Below are 22,546 nucleotides of genomic sequence, written 5' to 3' on the forward strand. Positions count from 1 at the left end.
TCAACACAGGGCGGCGAACAGATATTGATCATGTGTTGCTGTTTGAATTGTTGTCTTCACTATAGAAGTTCATCATTTCTGATAAGTGCATAACTTGCAGTGTTCACTAAGGTTTTCACAAGTTTCTAGTGTGCACAGTTTAACACATGGAGTACTAACAGAAGTAACAGAAATGAGGTGACAAACAGGTTCGAGGTAACAATCTGTCAGTGAACAGCTCATTGCACTTATGAAATGGAAACTCAGTCTTTCTACACAGTGTTTATGACTTTATACGGTGGTAGGTAGCTTTTTCCAGAAAACATCACTGTGACAGTGACATTGTCTCCTTAGCCATAACTTACTGTGGTTTTTACAGCAAAGAGCGCACTGTGGCAGTGAGGCAGATGGCAAGATGGTTACATTGTTCTTGGTCAGATCCTCTCTCAAGCGACATCCAAACATGAAGCGATTCAGTCGTTGCTCATTACTAAAACAGTTGGTCATGACCTTCTTGGCTCTTGTTGCCATGGTAATGCTCAAATGTATTTATTACCCTGTTGTATATCAGTTAATGGTATCTTTAGCTTTTGGTGGTAGCTGCTTTAATTGGTTGCCTCAGTGTTGATAACCAACAACTGTCACTAGCATGCATTTCACCCATTATCACTTAAAGTCAGTGGCTTTATACAGTTGCTGGTCATCATGTAATTTTGAATCACTTCTTGTGTAGATGCCCCTTAACAAATATAATTACTAATTATATAAAGCACATTCCTGTGTTGAGTCATTCATTAAAGACATTGAGCAGATGTTGGAACAAGTTCCACTTTCCACTTAAAATTTTCACTATGACTTCAATGGATGCGTCACGATTCGGCAGTGTGGCAGGCAGTCACAATACTGTGACTATCTATTAGGTCAGACACAGACTACCTGTTTCCCCCAGTTTTTAGTGTTTGTTGGTCTAATCTGTTGCTCGGTGCATTTTCTGTATAGATCTGAAATCAGAATGAGAATTATAATCCCTATGTAGGTTTTATGATGTTTTTAGAAATTATGATGTTTTCTCTTCTCCAAAGCAGAACAACAAAGTACATGGGGATGTTTCCCAAAATGTCAAACCCTTCTTGTTTTGCAAACTCTGTATGCCTTTGGAATTCAGCATGTGATCACCCCTATGTCCCAGTCTTCCTTAGGGTGTTAATCATGCCTTCGGTTCAAGAGGAGGATTTGTTCGGCCTCAAAAAGCATTGCTTTGGATTCATATTCAGCCAATGAAACCAAACTCCAGACACATGTCTGTGACTATGTCAGCTACCTGTGCCCCCCCAGGCACTGAGACAGACTGCGCCTACTCTCAGAAGCAGTACCACATGTAAACATGACCCCTACTGCAACCTGAGACTTTATTACTTTTCCTATGAATGCTTTGCAACGCAGTCAATTGTAAATCAACTGTAGGATAAATCACAGTCTAACAGTATTGTCAATGATGTGTGGCTTTGCAGCACGCACTGTATATGGATTTATTATATAGATTTGGACTTTGATATAGAATTTGATAATGCACAAGTGATGTTACAGATATTTCAGTGAAAAAAGCAAGCTAGGATTAGCAAAGACGGACTGCTGTGCCTGGACATGTGTTAAGCACTCTGAAACTCAGAAATCTGTACATTATTAATGAATTATGACAATATTAGAGCATATTGTCTTATAGGAATAACTTTTTCTTAATTATTTTGGGCAGACTTACCACAGCGTAAAGATGTTTATTATTTAAATTTAGGTAAACAGGCAGTGGGGGGCTCAAGCCCAGGGAGATTCCCGTCTTCACCAGGCAGTACACTAATAGCAGAAGCACTTCTCTTAGCATTAAAAATAGCAGATGTACACATAACTCAGACTCAAATACCCATCACGTCTCATCCTCTGTTTGGCGTTAGCAGCAAAAGATGAAATTCTCTCGTTTAAGCTTTGGCCTGTGCTCAGGAAGAAAAACAAAGGTTTACAAAAGGCTCTAAACTGTGGCCTAGTTTTACTTCAGCCGTGTCAACGACCTGCTTGTCCTCACAGTATGTGAGTCAGTATGATAATATTGTGTCACATGGGTTGACCTTTACTGCCATACTGAAAATAAGCTGCAAGGTTTGATGCTGCAAAACTGAACAAAAAGGCAGTCATTGTGTACGCGGTATCAACTCCAAACAGTATTGCCTTTTCTGATCTTTGCTGAGCTTCTGATAAACTGTGAAACTCCAAAGCCGCTGGCGGTGAAACTCTTTCAGGGGCGACAGTATGACTACGCTGATCTGTATTAGCACTCGCATTACTTTATAGTATGATTTAATCATGAGTCAGCACAGCACAGAGCATCAAAGAAAAATATCATTTTCTCAGTCGAATAGAGTGACATAACACACAATGACTGTAAAACATTATGGCCACAGGTGACAGTAACCCAAACCCTCATCATAGAAAAAGAAAGTGAGTCAGTAGCATCTGATTACAATAAGTTTCAGGCAGACGGCTTCACGAGGGCTGGAGACTAAACTACCAAATAGGAAATGTAATAACACAGAGGGAATAAGGCTTAATGGAAATGTATTATTCAGACAGGAAGCATAACTATTGTGCTGCTTCTGAATAATACATCTCTGAAGGGGCATTAAAACCTCTAATATTTAGAATTTCCCACCAAGATACATGGAAGAATTATTTTTTCATTATGTTCCTAAAAACAACATGTCAGGATTGTCCAGAGTGTAACACACTAGATGGTTTCCATTTCCCGCTGAAAGCCATTTTTCTTTTAATAAACATAATTCCAAAAAGTCTCATAGACCCTAAGAGGATTTTTATTTTAATGCAATTTATGATTTTACCTCAAATCTAATTAAAACATGACTTAAAAGCATGCGAAATGGCACAGAATGATTTTGTGTTGGTGATCCCAGAACACACGCTGAGAAGGATAAAAAGTATTGGTAGTAGGGGAGACCGGGGATAGTTGTAACATTTTTGACATTTCTGTCTGTAAATTGGAGCTCTTTTAAGGTAGTGGTTTCAAAATGTAATGCAAAGTATTTACATGTCTCGGCTATTAAATAGTGCAGCTATTTTCTCTGCAGCACAATTACCCACTGCATGGTATGGCCTCAAACACAAAGAGTGAAATGTTACAATTAACCCCATAGTCTGGGTTAGTTGTAACATATCCTGGGGTGAAATGTAACACACTTAGAGCCATTAATGTAGCTGTGTGTGTGTGTGTGTGTGTGTGTGTGTGTGTGTGTGTGTGTGTGTGTGTGTGTGTGTGTGTGTGTGTGTGTGTGTGACAGAATGCAGAAATCTAGCTTTTGAACATATTCCAACCCCCCAAAAAAGACAAATTATGGAATTTTCTGCAACTGAATATTTCATTAATTTTGGTTGGTCTTCCTTGAGTTTGGCCTCATTGGCTCAGTGGGCATTATAACCTACAACTCTTGCACCAATTTTGAACATAACAATGAAGCTGAAAAAATGTAGTTGTTCACCAGCATCGCAGTTCCATTACTTTTTATCCTGGCTTACCTTGGTGTGGTTTGCAAAGTGCCTCAGAAAGATGAGGAAATCTGTTTCTTGCACCCATCCTGATTTATTTCCACTACCAGTACTTCCTACTGGTCCATCTCTGACACAGAGGTCTGCATAATGTATGTGTGGGAACACAAACAGGCATTAACCGCATATACAAAAGCGACCAGTGAACCTCTCTCTGCTGATGTCGTTGCCCCAACTTGTTTAATATAAGTTAAAGTAATAGTGTGGTAAGTTGTAACATCTGCATTATTGTTACAACTAACCCAGACTGTTGCTGTTACAACTGACCCAGACTCCTATAGCCATGAACTAGCTAACATTACAGCCAACGGCTAAAACATTAGCACTAAAGACCTACACAGATTATATCCCCATAGACATACAAATAACATCATTTAAGTTTGATGAGTTTAACTGCAAAGCAGATAATGCTATTAGAAATTGAAATAAAGTAGAAAAACTTACTTTTTGGCGTACAAATTACTTTTTTTCGTGTTAAATTGTCTGTGTTTGACGAAATGTGCTGATTTTTCACATGTGATAGCAGAACTGAATTAGGCATGCACAGGATGAGTCACATCATTTGAAACTTAGCCCTGATTGGAGAAATTGGAAGTGTTACAACTGACCCACGTTACAACTATCCCCGGTCTCCCCTACTTTATATTACAGCTCTAAAGTAATATGGTAATAGTGGGGTTATAATGTGGTTTAAAGACAGAGGCAATAACCATGTCATAACATTTACTTATCACACAATAATTAAGGCAAAAACAATGTGGAATACATTATTAATGTGGGCTTATTAACACATTAATGTCACATTTTATTACATGTTAAATTCAAACGACTACAAAGAAAATAAAATTTTATTGTATTACCAAAATATCTGATTTTAACTCCTTAGCATTTGTTTCTGCAGCCCATACTCATCGTTTTTAAGTGCAGTGAGTTTCTGTGCATTTTTAATCTGGCGTCCGCATATGTGGACATCACATCGCTACTGGCTGTTGCTCAGGTAGTAGCTCACCTACTAGCCGGAAGGTTGGTGGTTTGATCCCAGTCTGCTCCAGTCTGCATATCCAAATATCCAAGATACTAACCCCATGTTGCTCTCCAATGCATCCATCGGAGTGTGAATACATGTGTGAATGTTAGATAGGCAGCACTTATAAACAGCTTAAAAAGTGCTTGTGGGAATAAGTTCATGAACAAGTTGTTTAACCTCCTAGGACCTGCCGTCCACATATGTGGACATCACATTTTGGGTTGTCTAGACCAAAATACTCAATTCTGCTCTACAAGGGCCTGATGTCCACTTACGAAGACATTATACTGCCACTGTTCTAGCAAAATTTAAAAGAAATGTGGATCTCATTTTTGTCAAAAACAAAAATCTGGTATTTCTTTGTTTTTATATTCATCAGGTCCCAATCAGCCCAAATAGCAAAGAGAAATTAAAAACGCCATGAAAGAGTTCGGGTCTTAGGAGGTTAACAGACACAGCTGTAGCTGGTGGACTGAGAGCGGCTAAAGAGTCGTGTATTTTCTTCAGGAGACAGTAAAGACTAAAAACAGAGTTAAAAGCGTTGCATTTGTCAGTGTGGCCATTATTAAAAATAATATTTTCTAAAATCGTTTTGTCAACTTGCTGAAATGGCAGAACGTTCTCAGACTGCTTCTCCTCCACAAAAGTGGGCATAAAATGCTGCTTTACCTTTTGGCCTAATGATTTCATTTCTTGAGCTAAACACTTTTAAAGGACATTGGTGTTCATGAAAAAATGTAGAGTAACAAAGCTGAAAGTTGACAAAATTTGTAATACTATACATTTCTTTGTGTATAGTCAAATTGTTTTGGGCCCCATTATTCAACATTTCTAAAACCCTGGCTGGCTACACCCTGCAAAGTCATCTGCACAGACCGACTGAGGATGAAATCACCATAAAGTCATCCAAACACAAAGTACTTTCCCAGCGTACCGGCAGCAACATCATTCATGCCACTCTCTTCCAGTAGATGCATCATCACATCAGCACATCAGGTCAGAGTTTTATTGACTGTCTCCTGGCTCTAACATCCCTGATGGACAGTTTTGCTGGAGTCTTATCCCTTGTTTACTCAGGACACAGCAGTCAGGGATACAATGAGTATTCTGGTAGTTGCTTTTTAAAATAAGTCCCAGGAATGCTGCTGGACAGCACGCTGGTTTTCAGAGGGATGACATGACTGTGTCTGATGTCATTCCCCTGGTCTTACCAGGCGACAGGGTGACTCCAGCCCGAGTAAACTAAGCAGCCCGCAGTTAAATATGGAGCTCCAAAACAGGAGCTTGTAGCAAGTTAATTCCCTCATCCTTAAACATTAATTTTCCCTTATACCAGACATGTGATATGAATATTGCATTTGCTATTTTGGGGTTTGGAGTTAACATTACATTTATTTATCAGTAAATTTCAGAGGAAGATATTACCTCAAACGCTGCTATATTTATTTTACAGCTATAGTTCAACTGTTGGTTAAGATTTGGAATACATGTGTATTCTTCTCTGTTAGGATCTTATAAAATACAGAGTGCTGTGATATATGTAATTATTTTATATGCATGATTTTTCTTGCAATTCTGCAACTTTACTTCTTAGCTTCTGAATCTCACCAGATAGTGTGTGCTGTATTAATCTAAGAAGAGACTGTTTGACAAAAAGCAGCACCAAATTCATGACTAAAAGAAAATACACCACCAAATCAGATGGAACAGATCTCGTCAATATTAACCACAAAGCATCCAGACAGCTAAACTTGGGCAGCCTTTTATTCGCGGTCCTGTCGTAAACATGTCCAAAGATTTGCACGCAGGCTTGTTGTTATCATTTATTCATGACTTGCTGGAGGATTGGAACAGGACTCGTGAGTGTTCCGGTCACACTGGAAGACTCATCAAAACAGCTGCCGGCAAACAGCAGATCAGAGAGCAAACACACATGAACAGCTTAACTTTGGGTTCACAGGCACAACCAGACAGACTGAAGACTCCTCACTCTATACTTCATGGGACATGAGTTCCTCCAAGAGAATGACTTAAAAACACTCTTCTACCTTTTAGAGAAATCAGATCCTCACTTCTGATTCAGGAAGCTTGCTCTCATCCACTTTCCTCTCAGTGCAGACGCTGCACATAAGCAACTACTGCAGCAAAGCAGTGATTTGACAAATTGATGCAGTGCAGAAATGCTGGCTGTGTTGGCATTAGCATTTTAGATCCCTAAGAATGAACTCACGATGAGCTTTTGTATGAGAAGCAGGTGCGCACACAAGACATCACATATTTGACCTGAGTCAGAAACACACAGGACACACAGGACGAGCTCTGTGCCGCATTCACACTCACCAGCTCTGAGGGTCTGGATTACGCTGCTGGTGAAGCGCAAGAGAGAAGCCAAAGAAGGTGCCAGGGTCTCCCAACTTATGCAGTGTGTGAGTAGTATCCAAGTTAAAGCCCCAGACTTGAGTCGAAAGGGTCAACACACCCAAAATAAAGGTAGTCCACAGTTTAGAGGAATCAGATGAGAGGGGACAAGGGTTCCCATGTCCCACCAGGGCTGCCATAGTGGGGTGCAGGTCTTCTGGCAAAGCAAGTTCAACTCAAGAAGAGCACAGAGGAGATTCCTTTTGTGGGTCCCAGAGAGCCAAAGGGCAGTAAGGGGAAACCCTGCGTGAGCCTCCTCTGCTTTGCTCTCCTCTCTGGATGCCTGCCTTGTTTCCCTCGCTCTATTGCGCTGCCTCTCAACTCCGTTTGCTGCTGTCAGTCTGGAGAGCAGCCTGTGAAAATGCGGCTGCTACTACTATGTGTGCAAGTGTGCTTCCCTCAATGCATGTGCGCCTCCCCCTCCTCTGTGCTCAGAGGGAGACAGAGGACAAGTGCCTTGAATAGCCCGCTCACTCCTCCCCCTCCTCTCTCTCTCTCAGGCCTTCATCCCCTCCTTCCTCCCTTCCTCCCTCCCTCCCTCCTTTTCTCCCCTCTCTCAGCTGACATCAACACTCAAGGGACTTGTGCCAAAATACCAGGCAAGGTTGTCCGGATACTTGGAGGCCATTGAACAGAGCGAGAGCGGGTGAAAAGACAGCAGACTGTTTTATCTGTTGAGTTCACACGCTCCAAAGCGCCTCCCTCTGTGACCACCTGTTGCTGCAGGTGCATGTACATCGGAGTAATGCATACAAGAAACTCAATGTTCTTTTAGCTTTAAAGTCCCGACATCTCTGGAACGTATCTGGAGGACAAAAGGGGCAGAAATGTGCACAGTGACCCAGGAAACTTTATTTCAGGCCTTTAGCTCTCCTGAAAAGACAGAGTGGAATAATGTATGCACTGTGACTAAGCAGTGCCAACAGGGACATAATCTAACAAAGTGGGACTACACCCACACAAATTTCTGTTTCTCTGAGGTCAAATCTGCGCGCAGCTGTCAGCGTGTCACCTCAACTGTCCACACAATAAACGTCACGCAAACAGTTGCACATTAATTACACAAACAGGTGGCATTCTTGGAATGAGTTTACAGGTTTTTAGGACCTGTTTCCCCGTGGGGAGGGGGGGGGGGGGGGGAGGTCTGTCGGGATGGGTTCGTTCAGATTTGATTGTAAAAGGTGACGACGCATTAATGTGGGTTGAGCAGGATTTTCAAAGTTTCCATTTTTGACGCAATACTTTTTTTTTTATGTGGACAGAAAGCTAAATATCAACATAATTAATATACATTTTGGATATATTCAAGTTAACACATACAGTGTACAGAAGAGTGTAACTTTTTACAAGGATCAGTGATTGAGCTGCAGTCAAATACACTAAAAGGAAAAAGGAAGAAAAAAGGCAACTCTTTCAGTTTTAAAGCTTAAATCCAGAATAAAGTAATTATAAAACAGCTCCTTTTTATAATTAAGAGTTTTATCTCATTTTGATCAAATATCATCCTGCTGATTAAACTAGTTGGTCAGTGTGACTTCAACTTTGAAACAAGCTTAGGATTAGCATCTGTGGTAGTGTTATCAGTGTCTACATACACCAGCTTCCAGCAGGATGAGGCTCAGTTCTTCTCATGTGACCTGCTGGCATCATGAACCAGCTTCATGAACCTGCTGTTAAACTTTCTCTGCCCCCTGCTGCCCTTATGAGGGATTTAAAAATGATCCCATGTATGAGCACATTTAGCCCTAAAAAGATGTTTATACCTGAGTTTTTGTAGACATTTTTACACATCTTCAACAACTTTTCACAGATGCTTTAATTTATTTTTTAAAGGAACTTTAAAACCCATTTCTGTGGCAAGACTAATGGAAGCACAATTGTGTGAGGTCAGTATTTTTTAAATAGACTTAGGATCTATTTTAATATTCCCCTTTGGAAATATTTCACAGTGAATCGCGGCTAACAGCATCAGAGATGTCCTCAATCAGCCTGAGGAGACGTGCAGGCCAAGGATGAATTTGCTGTTTCAGAGATATCTGGAGAATGTTTGTAGCTCAGTTACTTAAAATATTCGTCCCTCTTCTGATCTTTACAGGGATGAACAGACAGAGGCTTTCAGAGGCAAGTGCTGTTTCAGTCAATACATCCCCTCTAGATCAGAAAATAAGACATAAACATGCCTTTTGCATGATAGATTAAAGAAACCATGTTGGTACGACAAAGATAAATACAACAAGTATTCCTGTATAACAACTACTACTTGGTCATTATAACTTGAGGGTTACACATAGTAACTGCTTTTCATTTAATCTAATCCTGGATGAACAGTTATCGATACCACACACTGAATATGCTCTGTTGTTGCTAGCAGCAGCATGCTAACATGCTCATGTTTACCAGGTATAACCTCGACTCTGCTCACCATAGACCACCTTCATTTTTTTTAGCATGACAACATTTTATTTTATTTTTTTTAATTAAATAGTAAAGTATATATGTTTTGTGTATTTAGTCAAAAGGATCAAGAAGCAAGAAATACCTTTCATAAATTCAGAAGTTTATCTGGATCTGAACAGTTGATGATGATGTTTCCTCATTTTTGGTTCCGTTCTCTTTGTACACATGTGACATTAACTTTGATTTAAAAACATGGAGGCTGTTGTGGCTCTTTGTGTTTCCATTTGGAAAAGTTCGGTGTCTGTTTGAAGCACCTTGGCCACAGCGAGAGCCGGCACTGGGGAGTTTGTGCTTTTGTCAGCCGGAGCTCCCACACACAGCTCACTGGTTCACTGCAGAGTCCCAGATATTATCTAACACCAGATCAAAAAGGTGGTTTTATATTCAATGAAGCAGTGTTCCTTCTGTCTATTATGTGAGAGATGAGCTGCTTCATTTTGAGATAAAAAATACCAGAAGAACTTAGAAGAGAAGGAAAAATGTGGGTGTGGGATGTGGAGAAAATGCTGAAATATCTTAAAGGCAGCTCGGGCGGGAGGCCAGACAAGAATGCCTTTTGACAGAACAAAGCATAATCAGAGGCTGAGATAGAAGAAAGTGGAAAAAAGAAGAAGAAAGAGACGAGGAGAAAGAAATCAGTGAAGCTGGCTGTAAAGATTATCTGCCACACTATCCATGACACTGGCATTCCCACATAAGTGCTCATTAGCAGTCTGAGCCACGCTCCAAGGAGAGAGCTTATTTTAGACAGTAGACTGCAGCAGCAGTGCACACAGTCAGGGTCATTTCTCCCGTTTTAGTCCCACATTGCTTCAATGGCTGAGATTGCTGCAGTCAGCACTATTACTGTATTGATTTATGGACAGTGTAAGATGCTATAAGAGGGAGTTGGTGCTGGTTATTATGGGATTAAAACCAAGCATGCCCATTCTGGCTATATCTGTCTGAGTGCACTTTGGGAAGGCTTTTCTCGTACTGGTGAAAACATGTAATCACACGTTTATGGATGTAAAAACTAAACTTCATTCATTCATTCATTCATTCAAGTAAGATGTTTTATTAAGCCTTATTTCTTTCTTATATATATATATATATATAGCACCGTACTAGCCAGAAGTATATAATGATGGTAAAACATCATTATATACTTCTGGCTAGTACGGTGCTGGACTAGCTTTTGCCTTAAGAACTCTTCATGGCATAGATTTAAAAAGCACTGGAGACTCAGGTCCGTATTGACATGACAGAATCACAGAGTTGAGTTGCTGCAGATTTGTGTTCATCCATGATGTAAATCTTCCACCACTTCCCAAAGGTGCTCTGTGGAGACCATTCATATTTAAGAAACCAGTTTTGCATGATGTGAGTTTTGTCACATCATCAGGTTGTCAACAGCTGTTGAACCGGTGTGCCTGGCTCATTAAAAGGGTTATATATGTTTTGTGCTTTTTACAGTGGTTTTGTAAAGGTGATAATAATAGTTATAACTCTTCAGAAATGAATTGAATTTGTATGCTTTTGTACAAACTTGATTTTTAATCACATCTTTAGTGTTGAATAGACTCTTGTCCAGGAGGTTATATTATTATAATAGGTTATATTATTATTATTATTATTATTATTATTATTATTATTATTATTATTATTATTATATAATATATATTACTGCTTCTGTTTGAGCCACAGAAAAATGTTGTTTGAACCACAGTTCACTAACAGTCATGGCAGTAAAAGCACCAGCGAGAAAAATCAAATTTACCCCAGATGTAAAATTGAGACATAAATGTTTGGCTCAGCTCTAGAATAACGAACAACAAAAAAATCTACTGAATGTGAAAAAGTATCAGAGCAAAGGTCCCAGACAGAGCTAATACAGAAATGACACCAGTGCAAAGTTCATTCCCAGAATTCCCTTATCTGGATTCACTTACCCAATCAGGCTAAGTGGTCACGGCGAGCTTTTAATCAACTTGCCGGTGTTTAATTTATGTTACCACAGTTGTGTCTGTACAGAGAGAGGTCGACTCACTCACCGCAAACATCATCCCATGTAAAATCTCAGCTGTACATTGCTCGACATGGATGATGCTGTGAATCAGTCGAATGCTGATCTATTGACAGATCAGAGCAGAAAAACGAGCAACAGCAGAATTCACCATTTATAGGAGAAATTAAAAAAAGAAAAGTAAAGTCTGAATATTTCTCATTAGTTTTAACTTTTGGTTTCACTTCAGCTCTTCTCCACAGTTGACGGTTCAACAACAACACAAGAAAAAGTAACCCACAGACTAGTTGTACTACATATTATTGACACCGCACCCGTGTGACAGCAGATGCTCTCTGCAGATAGACGGGTCGTCTGAAGCTGCCACAGACTGCCAACCGTCCTCTCGTTATTTCACCAAACCAATGAGTCCCATTAGTCAGGTGCAGTTTTATGGACCCGTTAAAAAAATGTAAATGTTATATTTTCTTCATTTACTGCTAAATGAACAACACAAAAATCAGTGCCCATAATTTACATTGTAAATGGAATATTTATTTAAGCATCTGGACAGAGAAAAACATGTAGCTCAATCACAACACATCACAATATAATATACAGAAGTTGTTTTTTTATTATATCTTTCACAATAAATCATACAAACCCATTTAAACTAAAACAAAACTAAATAAAACTCATCAAAAGAGCTGAGACTGTACATCTACCAGTCACCACTTCAACATTGCTTCCCCGGATAAATAGCAATACATCCAAAGAGAACATGACTTTGTAAGCAGCTGTTAACTTTGTTCACAATGATTATCTGCTCATGGTGAGGTATTATACTCTCTTACGAACTCTACCCTCTTAGCATTAGCACAGTCACGCGTAAATATTTCTGAACTCTGTGTTATCGTGTATCTTGTAACATGAAGTCCCTTTTTAGACGTATATAGATGAGTTCTTTTGGATCTTAGCCTTTTTTACAGATTGTGGCCCATGACAAGGTTCAAGCTCCTCCAGCTCATCTGAATGTAATGCTGCTGCAGAAGGCTGGCTGAGATGTTGAAAGGAGTGCATTGGCTGCGATTGTGTGAATGGGACTGAAAAGACAAATAAGCAATATATTGTTTGTATTTACTAAGTATGCCTTTAATAGTAAAGAACAAAGGAAGTAAACAAATTTACTGAATATACTTTTGAAGTCTGAAATATGCTACATAATAAAAAAAAATGGGACTGGTCCTCCAAAAGTCCTCACGCCTTCTGGATTTTGGTGTAGGTCCATGACAAAGACCTTTAGTTTCTTGTTTGAGCTTTCTACCAGTCTTGATCAAATAAAAGTGTATTACCCTCTGACTTGTCTTTTTAAAAGCATCGTTACGTTGACATAATGGTAAGAAAAAACACTCCTGTGTTACAGTTTAGTCTCACTGGAATAAAATTCATTCATTCTCAAACAATCTGATTTGCACTGCCTGCAGTCACTTTAGTGTGAAGCTCTGTGTATACAGAGTTGATTATATCACAGTTAATCACCACATTATCAGATTACATGTTATTGGCAATTTGACCCCCTTTTACCGACAGCTAGCCGACAGACTTCACTTCTTATTGCCCTTTTATTGTTGCCTTCACAAACCAAAGTTGCTTTTAAGACGTGGTCCCCGTCATGGAAGCAATCAGATCAAAGGCAATAAAATCGCCAGTTCTTTACATGATTGTAATAATTTTGGTTTCCCTTGGTGTGACTGCATCAATAATGGAAATCAGATGCCATCAAATATGTGTTAAAATCACAGCAAAAACAGATTATTAGCTTCATTTGATGACTAGCCTCAAAATCTGGGTGACATCAGCCATGCTTGCTAACAATTTCTCTCAATGAGACTCCAAAACGTTTGAGCTGACGTAGTTATTGTGTTTTAAAATGTAATGAAAAAACTTACCACTTTCCTGGTAGGAGGGTGGTGGAGTTGTGAGCATGGGTGTGGCTGCTGGTACAGGCTGATAGACCGTTTTAACTACAGTGGTTAACGCTAGAGAAAGCGAAAGATTTCATGTAGTTTGAAAATGAAAGCAAATTTTGATGTTCCCGTCATTACAACGGAACTTTTAAATCAAAAGTTTAAAGACAATGGGGATAAAAAATGTGTTTGTGTCTTACTATGTACCCTGCACAAACTGTAAAACTGACAGTTTTGCAGTTTCGTGAGCGTTTGTGCATCAGATTATTTCTTGCTTTCAAGAATTCCTGTAAGCCACCATCCCAATTGGAAAGAGCTCTAACACATAAAGCTCATCAAACAGCCATTTTCCATTGTAAGAATTAAACATAATTTCAAACAAGATGCTTCTGGATAATATGCCAGTGTGGCTGCTTGCAGCTGTAGCAAACTTACTGATTATTTCTCGTCTGGGATTTTTCTTTTTGGATGTCCTGCAGCAGCAGCAGCAGCAACGAGTCACACAGCAGATTATGAGACCCGTGCATACGAGAATGGGAACAGGAACCCCTATTCCCACATACGCTACATGATAGCTTCTTTTCACTCGAGCAGACCTGCAAATACAAAAAAAAGCTGTAGTTTGTGCTCATTTCTGGAGCATTGAAGGGGAAAAAAGGCTAAAATGAAGAGCGCACCTTCTGAAACAGAGTTCCTGTTTTTTCTCAGTAAAGTTGTACTTTATGTCACTGCAGCAGTATTTTGTCCTGCAGTCCCCACAGCAGTACTTTTCACATTCCTGAGTATCATGGAAGACACCGTTCGTGTCCCAGTAACTGTGGCAGTGATCAGCTGTAAGACACACATGTTGAAGCAAAGTGAGAATGAGAGCTTAAAGTTGCAGTGCATTACAGATCCTGCAGACAGATATTGTACAAAGACACTAATAGAGAATTAAGATGACTTAGCTTGATATTTTATTTTCACTTTGTTATTTTAAATATTAAAAATAAAACTCACCCCATACAGCCGGGATCACAACCACACACAAAACACACACAAGACTGGACAAGATACTTGAAGGCATAGCTGATGTGATGCAGTGTGTTAAGATTCGTTCGTTTTGGGTAAGAGAAGAAAGCAGGCTGAGTCCAGGGAGGCGTCAAAATAGTGATCCTTAATTACACACTCTGCGCAGAAGTGTGGGAAGAAAACTTGCAACAGATTCTCCAAAGAGTGGACAGCTCCCCATCCTTATATAACCCATGATGACATCACACAGTTAGACCTTACTGGAAATGATAACAGTCTCCCCATAGTCCAAAGTTCTCCTTATACAAACATCAGATGATACTTTAGAGAAAGAGACAAGTGTGTGACATGTGACATGTCATGTTGTGCAGTTCTGTGAGCCTGTGTGTCCAACTAGAGAATGTCCTGACATGACCTCCCTGTGTAAATAAGTGTGTATGCGAACGTGCGTGTTTACATAACTCTGTATGTGCATGTTCTGATGTAGGCCTGCAAATGAATTAGAACAAGGTCCTGCTGGACCCTCCAGTTTGGACGGTGAATACAATGCTGTGGATACCATTTGAGACTTGATTACAATGATGATAATATGCATCCATTAATCTTTACTCAGATTACCATAGATATAAAACAAAGATTATACTGTCATCAGATTCAACAATGATGAATGACTGATCAATGATAGTTAAAATGTCACCATAAGAATACAAAGTAAAATATCTCTTGTCCACACTCCTCCTCTTTGGCCATCGGCCAACCTTTACCCAAATTTGTTTCACTCCTCCGTCCAGGCGGCCTCTCGCAACGGCATCATATACCCCGGACCAGCTGAACCAGCTGGACCAGAGTCTATGGCCCTGCTTACCAGATTTACCAACACCTGCCTTACCAGAGGAATGAGACAACACCCGATCATCAATATTCCTAGAAAAACTATAAAAGAAAACATGGCAGACATAAACACACCCTTCCATTGCCCAAACACAGACGTCATCCAATCCTCCAGCGCCGTGTTCACACCTGGATGTACATACATTGTTAAAGTGTTTTTCACCACGTCCGTCGCAAATTCAAGACATGTGTAAATATTTCGTTTAGGCGTGGATCGACGTGTTTGCGTACGCTTGTCAATTCGCGGATATAACCCTGATAAGGTGGTGCAGTTACCTGTGTCCACAGCCTCTCTAGTCAATTTCAAAGTGCACTGATAACCCCAATCATCCTCTGGATACAGAGGAGCGGGCTCAGTAAACTGTGTCAATCATCTACTTGCTGTTCTTTAGCAATTTGAGCCATCCCATCCGTAGCAACTCAATCAATTTGGACTCTCGAGCGGGTAGACCTCTGCGTCTGGGCAATTCACCCGTCTGTCAAAAAACAAACAAACATGTAGCAACACTCATACATGTCAACACCCCCTTTATTTTCCAATTTCCCCACAACCCAGCTGAGCTTTTAGCTTCAGACTCGAGTCTCAGCCTGTCACGCTTCAGGCCTCTTTGCCACCTCCTCTTGGAGCGAAGAAACGCCCTCGGATTCTTCTTTCTTCAACTCCCCAGGTAGACTACTGAGTCGCGTCTTTGTTACTTCGGAAACATGGCTTGAACAATGTTTCCGAAGTAACAAAGACGCGACGGATGGCCTGGATTGCAGCCATTCAAAGACCAAATATAACGTCCCAGAACACTCCAGCTCACAGGTTAGTCTGCTCCAAGCATTTACACGAAGGTCAGTGTTTTTTAGTAGTTAATACGTCATTTTTCTTAACATAATTAGTGATATAGGTTACAAGCAAGTCTGGCGCTGAACAGAAATGGTCGCGCTATGCTCCTTTATTTATTGTGCATAAATAGTGAATTGTCCTGACTAGAGATGGACCGATCCGATATTACGTATCGGTATCGGTCCGATACTGACCTAAATTACTGGATCGGATATCGGAGAAAAATAAAAAATGTAATCCGATCCATTAAATATCACGAAAGCACCTCACAAAACTTGCAACACGCCGTAACTCGCCTCAGAACGTCGGAGCAGTATGCATCACGTGATAGAGCAGCTGTGGCATGCGGGACCTGTCGGTGGTCTGGATAGCATGCAGAGCTTCGCTAGCAACCTGGCATTTCATCTCCGACAAAGTTATCCCCGAGAGAAGTAAAGCAAGTGTGTAAGTCCATCTCTGAATGTTTGTAAAGCATTCCCACGTTAAGCTTAACTAGCGACTGCCTCTCGCTCTCCGGCTGCTACTTCAATCGTGAAACTGCTAATGATCAGCTGATCGGCTTTTCTGTCGCGAGTCCGTCTCTCTTGTTTGTTTTTGGCCCACTTTACACCAGAAAGAGCAAACCAGCGGCTGAACAACAGCAGCACGTTTAAGCTTGATAAGCTGTTGTTAGAATTTATTTAATATTACTTTCTACACCAGGATCTTTTTCTACGTAGCTGACGGCTGGTAACTGTGCAGGGGCGGATCTAGCAAAGTTTAGCCAGGGGGGCCGATAGGGCATTAACTGGGAAAAGGGGGCACAAAGACATACTTTTCTTTCTTATTCTCATTTAAAATGTCTAGCTTTTAATAAATAATTATCTGACACCCAAAGTTTTAATTTGATGTAAAAGGAATAGAAGTCAATTACTGTATATAGTGACTATGAAGTCTAATATATATACCCTAGTAAGCTATAGTACTTTTTCCTTTGGGAAGGTACCATCTGTGCAGTCTGCAATTTTGTTGAAGAAAGATGTTGAATCTATTTAATATTTCTTGAAAAATAATTGATTTCTGTGCATTTTTTTTCACACTGCATCAAATTAAGGTTGATTACGTTGATTAAGCATCATGAGGTGGAGCGTGAGGGGTGGTTCCCCATTTTTTATTTATTTATTTTTGTTGTTGCTGGGAGTTGGAACCCTATTAGTTAGGTTGCTTAATATTTACGCTAAGTACTCTTTAAAATACCAGAATAGGGAGGATGGTGTAGGTCTAAGTTTATTAGATTGATCAGTATTGCTGAACTATGAAATATTTTTTTTGTATACAGGTATAACAGAATAGCTTTAGTGTAGTTGTTGTTTTAAACTTGAGTATGAACTTGCAGACTTGCAAAATGCAGCAAGATATTTTAAAAAACAGTTTTGTTGATTAAAAAACACTATATCGGATTCATATCGGTATCGGCAGATATCCAAATTTATGATATCGGTATCGGTATCGGACATAAAAAAGTGGTATCGTGCCATCTCTAGTCCTGACACAATATTGCGTTTCGCCTCTGTTATTATGGTACATTGACAAAAACATATACTTTTATTCACAGGATAAAACAGGTTTTTTGTATCACTAATTGCCCAGTACGATTACAGCATACAGTATTATTGTCACTGCTACATTTCTGTGATGGGTACCAGAAATTATTTCCACTACTAATTAATTACCGTTGAGCTCAAAGGTCCTATTAATAAACGGTTAATGAATGTGTATTTATGATGACGATTTGTGAGACTGGTAAACTTATGATACGTACGATGGTCTTTCGTTCTACACGGTGCATTTCAAGGTCCTGCACCCATCCGTCGGTAAACTGTACCTGGGCTTGTTGCAGTGACCGGAAGTTACTAAACTTCATGAGTGTGTGCACTCACTCCAAGAACCGTATGATTATAAATATGCTACGATGAGATAGCTGACTTCATCTAACTAGCAAATGTTGTCCAGGCTACGTTGGTGATACAGTTTTTTTTAATGTGTATGATATTTTTGTCATGCGATTTTAAAGCCGGTCCTACAACCGCATCCAAGAATAACATGCAGCTTATCTCAGAACTGTCGGTGAAAATTATTCTTGGAGCTAGGTTTAATTGAGCTGCATTTTAAAGAGGTGCAATTTCACAATTTGTGTATATTTTCTAAGTTCACTATTTTGTCATGTGTTGAGAAAAACACAGATTTTAAAATTACATGGTCTAATATTTACATTTAGCATAACTGCAACATTATTTTTTCGTTTTGTTTTTTTTAAAGACTCGAAAGGACTTGAAATTCAAAGTTTCAGACTTGTGACTTGACTCGGACTTTTACACCAGTGACTTGAGACTCGACTCTGACTCGCCTGACATTACTTGAGACTTGACTTGAGACTTGAGGATAAAGACTTGAGACTTACTTGAGACTTGCAAAACAATGACTTGGTCCCACCTCTGCCAATTTGACTCTTTTAACCACTAAATTTGTCGTGTCCTCACTGGATGGTCAGACCAGTGACTTTTCTTTTGAAGTTAAGTTGTTGTCCTGCAACCCAGAGAGTTTATTTGTCAGTAGTAGATAAACTATATCATTTAAAAACCGGTGTATGTTAAGTGTCGCTACTTTAACCTTGCTTGTACGTGCACACGTATGTAAGCTGTTTCTTCATTGCATGTGTGGGTGCGTCTGTATGTGGGTTAATTTAACTTTTTCTCAAATGAGGCATTTCTCTAACACGCACATGTGTCTGTTCCTCACACTTCTCATACCTTTCTCTGGTTGTGTGTGGTTTAATTTGTTTCAGTCATTTACCAGGAACATCTTTTCCTTTTTTCCATGTCTTCCGCCAGAGGTTAACACTGGTGAGATTCAGGGACACAGCACCAAGAGCAGTTCAGCGAGAGAAACTTGCCTAAAACTTGCCTTCCCTCTTTTTCCCGGGTGGGGACAACTCTGGTGTCCAGCCGTGAATTTTTGAGCCAAAGCTTGGCCTGTCTTCTTCTGCCGTACTCAGGTTTCCAGGTTAAGAAAAAACCACCTGTATGAATACACTAAACATACACTTAGTATTTGTATAAACATAACTGCCTATATTATTGAACTGAACCAAGCATCAGTTGAAGACCTTATAAATCCTGCTTCATTTCCCGTATTTATCACTCACTCCTAGTCTTGAGGAGGGTAGATTTAACTCTTTACTAACTTTAAACCCCACAAGTAAAAATTTCATATGTTCTTGACTGCAAACCCAAAAACTGCTTGATGTTATTACTAATTATTTTCCTCCACAACACTCCAAATCATGTTCTCTCTTGTGTCCAGCAGGGGAATAAGGTGACCTCTACTCTCACTGCTTCCCCAGTCAGAGACAATATCTCACTCACACTTCCACACTTTATTGTTTTCCCCTTTTTCTTGACTATTGTTATTTAACAGAAAATCAACTGACCTACTTCTCCTTCCTCTTCTGTCATGCAGAAAGTCACACACACACAGCACTCGGCCCCCACCTTGTCTTTCTCTCACAGACACACCTACACACACACACACTCTAATCCTCCTTTCACAACAAAATTTCGCACTGTAACAGTTTAAACACCTGAAGCCAGCGAAAATTCACTCTCACATTCACATTCACTCCCCTAACAACTACAAAGTTTTCACACATGCAAATAATCCCATCAATCTACTATACACGCCGTTTCCCTCCTTATAGCGAGAGACTCAACCGATCTTTAAAAACTTTATATACACAACTTCAAGAATAAAGCACACACCTCTGCCTTTTTCCAGGCAACTACTTTTCACTTTATTTACACACACACGGGTAGTTTATATCCTATTTACATACACGGGCCCGCATAGACATAAGAAAACACCATATGCCAGAACAGCCTATTTTTTTTTATTTCACTTCTTATTTCTATACCGGTATTCCTGACTTTTAGACAAATTTAAAAGCATCTATAGCCCAGGCCGCGCCTTGCTGATCAATTACACGCGTCGGGAACGCCCTCGCCGGCCGCGGTCTAATTTCTAAATACTAATTAATTTATAACCGTTTCCCGCAGCTGGGAAGGAGCTCCACCTCTGGCGCTAGTATCAAACCCACGCCTTCAGCTTTACTTAAAGCTCACAGGCCAACGACGTTGACTGGTCACGGCCGGGTCCGCGACCCTGTCAATCAATCTAGCGCAGTAAGGAAAGTGGTCTCCGTCGACCACTTTGGTTTGTTTGGGATGCTCGAACTTCCCCGGCAACCAACCGAGCAAATAGCCTAACCACGCGTCCGCGATCAGGAGTCGCCGCCACGGCGCTGAGCAGCTGCGCTCTTAGGGGACCGCGTCCCCAGTTCTAAAGACCTTTAATTGTTTTAAAAGCCTCACTGTGGGCACTCTGCCCCCCCAGTTTAATTACCTGAGGCCCAAAACCGCGTTTTTGCTACTCAATAAAAACCAAATTCCCTACACTACCGAGCATCTGGCTGGCATCCAGTCAACCCACCTCTTCTTTAAACACTTTAAACCGTATTGTCTTAAACACATATAACCTCTTAGCTCAAAATTCACCCCCAAAATAAACAGCAATAAATTTAGACAGACCAATATTCCCTATTTTTAACACTAATTACCAAAGATCACTATGAACAGACATAAGAAGCCCATACTGAGTGAATATTATTTAATTAAATTTAGTTTTAACTTCCAATTTTAGCGCCTTTGGATAAACATCAACAGGTGGCCCTCACCTTTTATTTCGCCTGGCTTGTCACTCAGATAAGCTGCTGATCTCCGTTCGTTTTGGCACCTTCCACGCAGCAGCCGCAGCTCCTCTCCTCCCCAGCCGGAGTTTCGGCACCAAGAATTGTTAAGATTCGTTCGTTTTGGGTAAGAGAAGAAAGCAGGCTGAGTCCAGGGAGGCGTCAAAATAGTGATCTTTAATTACACACTCTGCGCAGAAGTGTGGGAAGAAAACTTGCAACAGATTCTCCAAAGAGTGGACAGCTCCCCATCCTTATATAACCCATGATGACATCACACAGTTAGACCTTACTGGAAATGATAACAGTCTCCCCATAGTCCAAAGTTCTCCTTATACAAACATCAGATGATACTTTAGAGAAAAACAAGTGTGTGACATGTCATGTTGTGCAGTTCTGTGAGCCTGTGTGTCCAACTAGAGAATGTCCTGACATGACCTCCCTGTGTAAATAAGTGTGTATGCGAACGTGCGTGTTTACATAACTCTGTATGTGCATGTTCTGATGTAGGCCTGCAAATGAATTAGAACAAGGTCCTGCTGGACCCTCTAGTTTGGACGGTGAATACAATGCTGTGGATACCATTTGAGACTTGATTACAATGATGATAATATGCATCCATTAATCTTTACTCAGATTACCATAGATATAAAACAAAGATTATACTGTCATCAGATTCAACAATGATGAATGACTGATCAATGATAGTTATGATTATAAAATGTCACCATAAGAATACAAAGTAAAATATCTCTTGTCCACAAGTGTAGGGGGGAAATGAACCTGACTGTGGAGTGCTGGCTGGTTATAGGGCTCTGTGTCTGTCCTACCTGTACATGAGTAACCAGACAACATTCCTTTTTTTTTTTTTTTTTTTTTTTTTTTTTTTGCCTGTCCCGTTTGGCTCTTTTGCCATCAGAATTGTTGTCTAAAGGCAAAGAAAGATGCCCAACGGATTTACTTTACCAAACTGACCATCCCAGCCTTGCCGTAATGGTCCATTTGATTCACCTTTTATTGTTTTGTTTTTTTTTCACTTACTGAATACGGGACAGACTTGACTGGGGGAAAGAAGGGGAGAAAGAAAGAGGGAAAGAGAAACAGCTGAGAAGAGGGACGGGGAGAAGGGCAAAAGACAAAAACCAACAGAACGGGCAGAGAAAAAAAAAAGCATATATCAATCACCTGGATCACCTGCTGAGAAAGAAAAAAGAAAACAAGCAGAAGAGAACAAGAGTAATAGAATAAACAACATCACAATGATATATGGGAATATGACAGTAAATACTAAATGTTAAACATTATTGTGCAGCACATAAGATCAACAGAACACAGTGTGCTTTGAGGTAGGAGCCAAAAAGGGTGTAGTTTGTGGGTGTGATCACCCGTGTGTACACCTGTGAGCATGGACGCGCTTGTTTTTTATTTTTTTAAAAGGTTCCTTCATGTAATAATCTGCTAGAGGGTGTGGGGGGGCCACAGCCCCGTCCTCCAGGGCGTGAAGCAGGTGTGGAGGAAATCAAAACTCCAGACATCCAGAGGCCCCCAGAACACAAGAGACCAAGGAAGACCAACAGAGGGGCAGCCGCGC

The 22,546-nt window shown here is 40.2% G+C and overlaps 2 protein-coding genes across 5 annotated transcripts in view; both read right to left on the reverse strand.

Annotated features, from left to right (window-relative positions):
* The window catches only part of itga7 (integrin, alpha 7), a 40,767-nt gene extending 33,319 nt beyond the window's left edge, over positions 1-7,448 (reverse strand). For all 4 annotated transcript variants that reach the window (XM_085457721.1, XM_085457720.1, XM_085457719.1 and 1 more), the window contains exon 1: positions 6,956-7,448. In XM_085457721.1, the coding sequence (XP_085313847.1) occupies positions 6,956-7,173 (218 nt within the window). In that variant the 5' untranslated portion in view covers positions 7,174-7,448. The remainder of the gene's footprint in view (positions 1-6,955) is intronic.
* Positions 7,449-12,090: 4,642 nt separating this feature from the next.
* LOC146710312 (uncharacterized) lies at positions 12,091-21,136 on the reverse strand (the record flags this gene model as incomplete). The annotated part of the gene is made up of 5 exons (XM_085457986.1): positions 12,091-12,577; positions 13,424-13,513; positions 13,877-14,037; positions 14,119-14,272; positions 20,944-21,136. Coding segments are annotated over 5 exons (759 nt in total), but the record flags the coding sequence as incomplete, so codon positions are not given.
* Positions 21,137-22,546: the final 1,410 nt, after the last annotated feature.

The sequence above is a fragment of the Copadichromis virginalis genome, linkage group LG5, assembly GCF_057382275.1.
Source record: "Copadichromis virginalis isolate Kocher_CV1m ecotype Utaka linkage group LG5, C_Virginalis_male_GT1.1, whole genome shotgun sequence".
NCBI lineage: Eukaryota > Metazoa > Chordata > Actinopteri > Cichliformes > Cichlidae > Copadichromis > Copadichromis virginalis.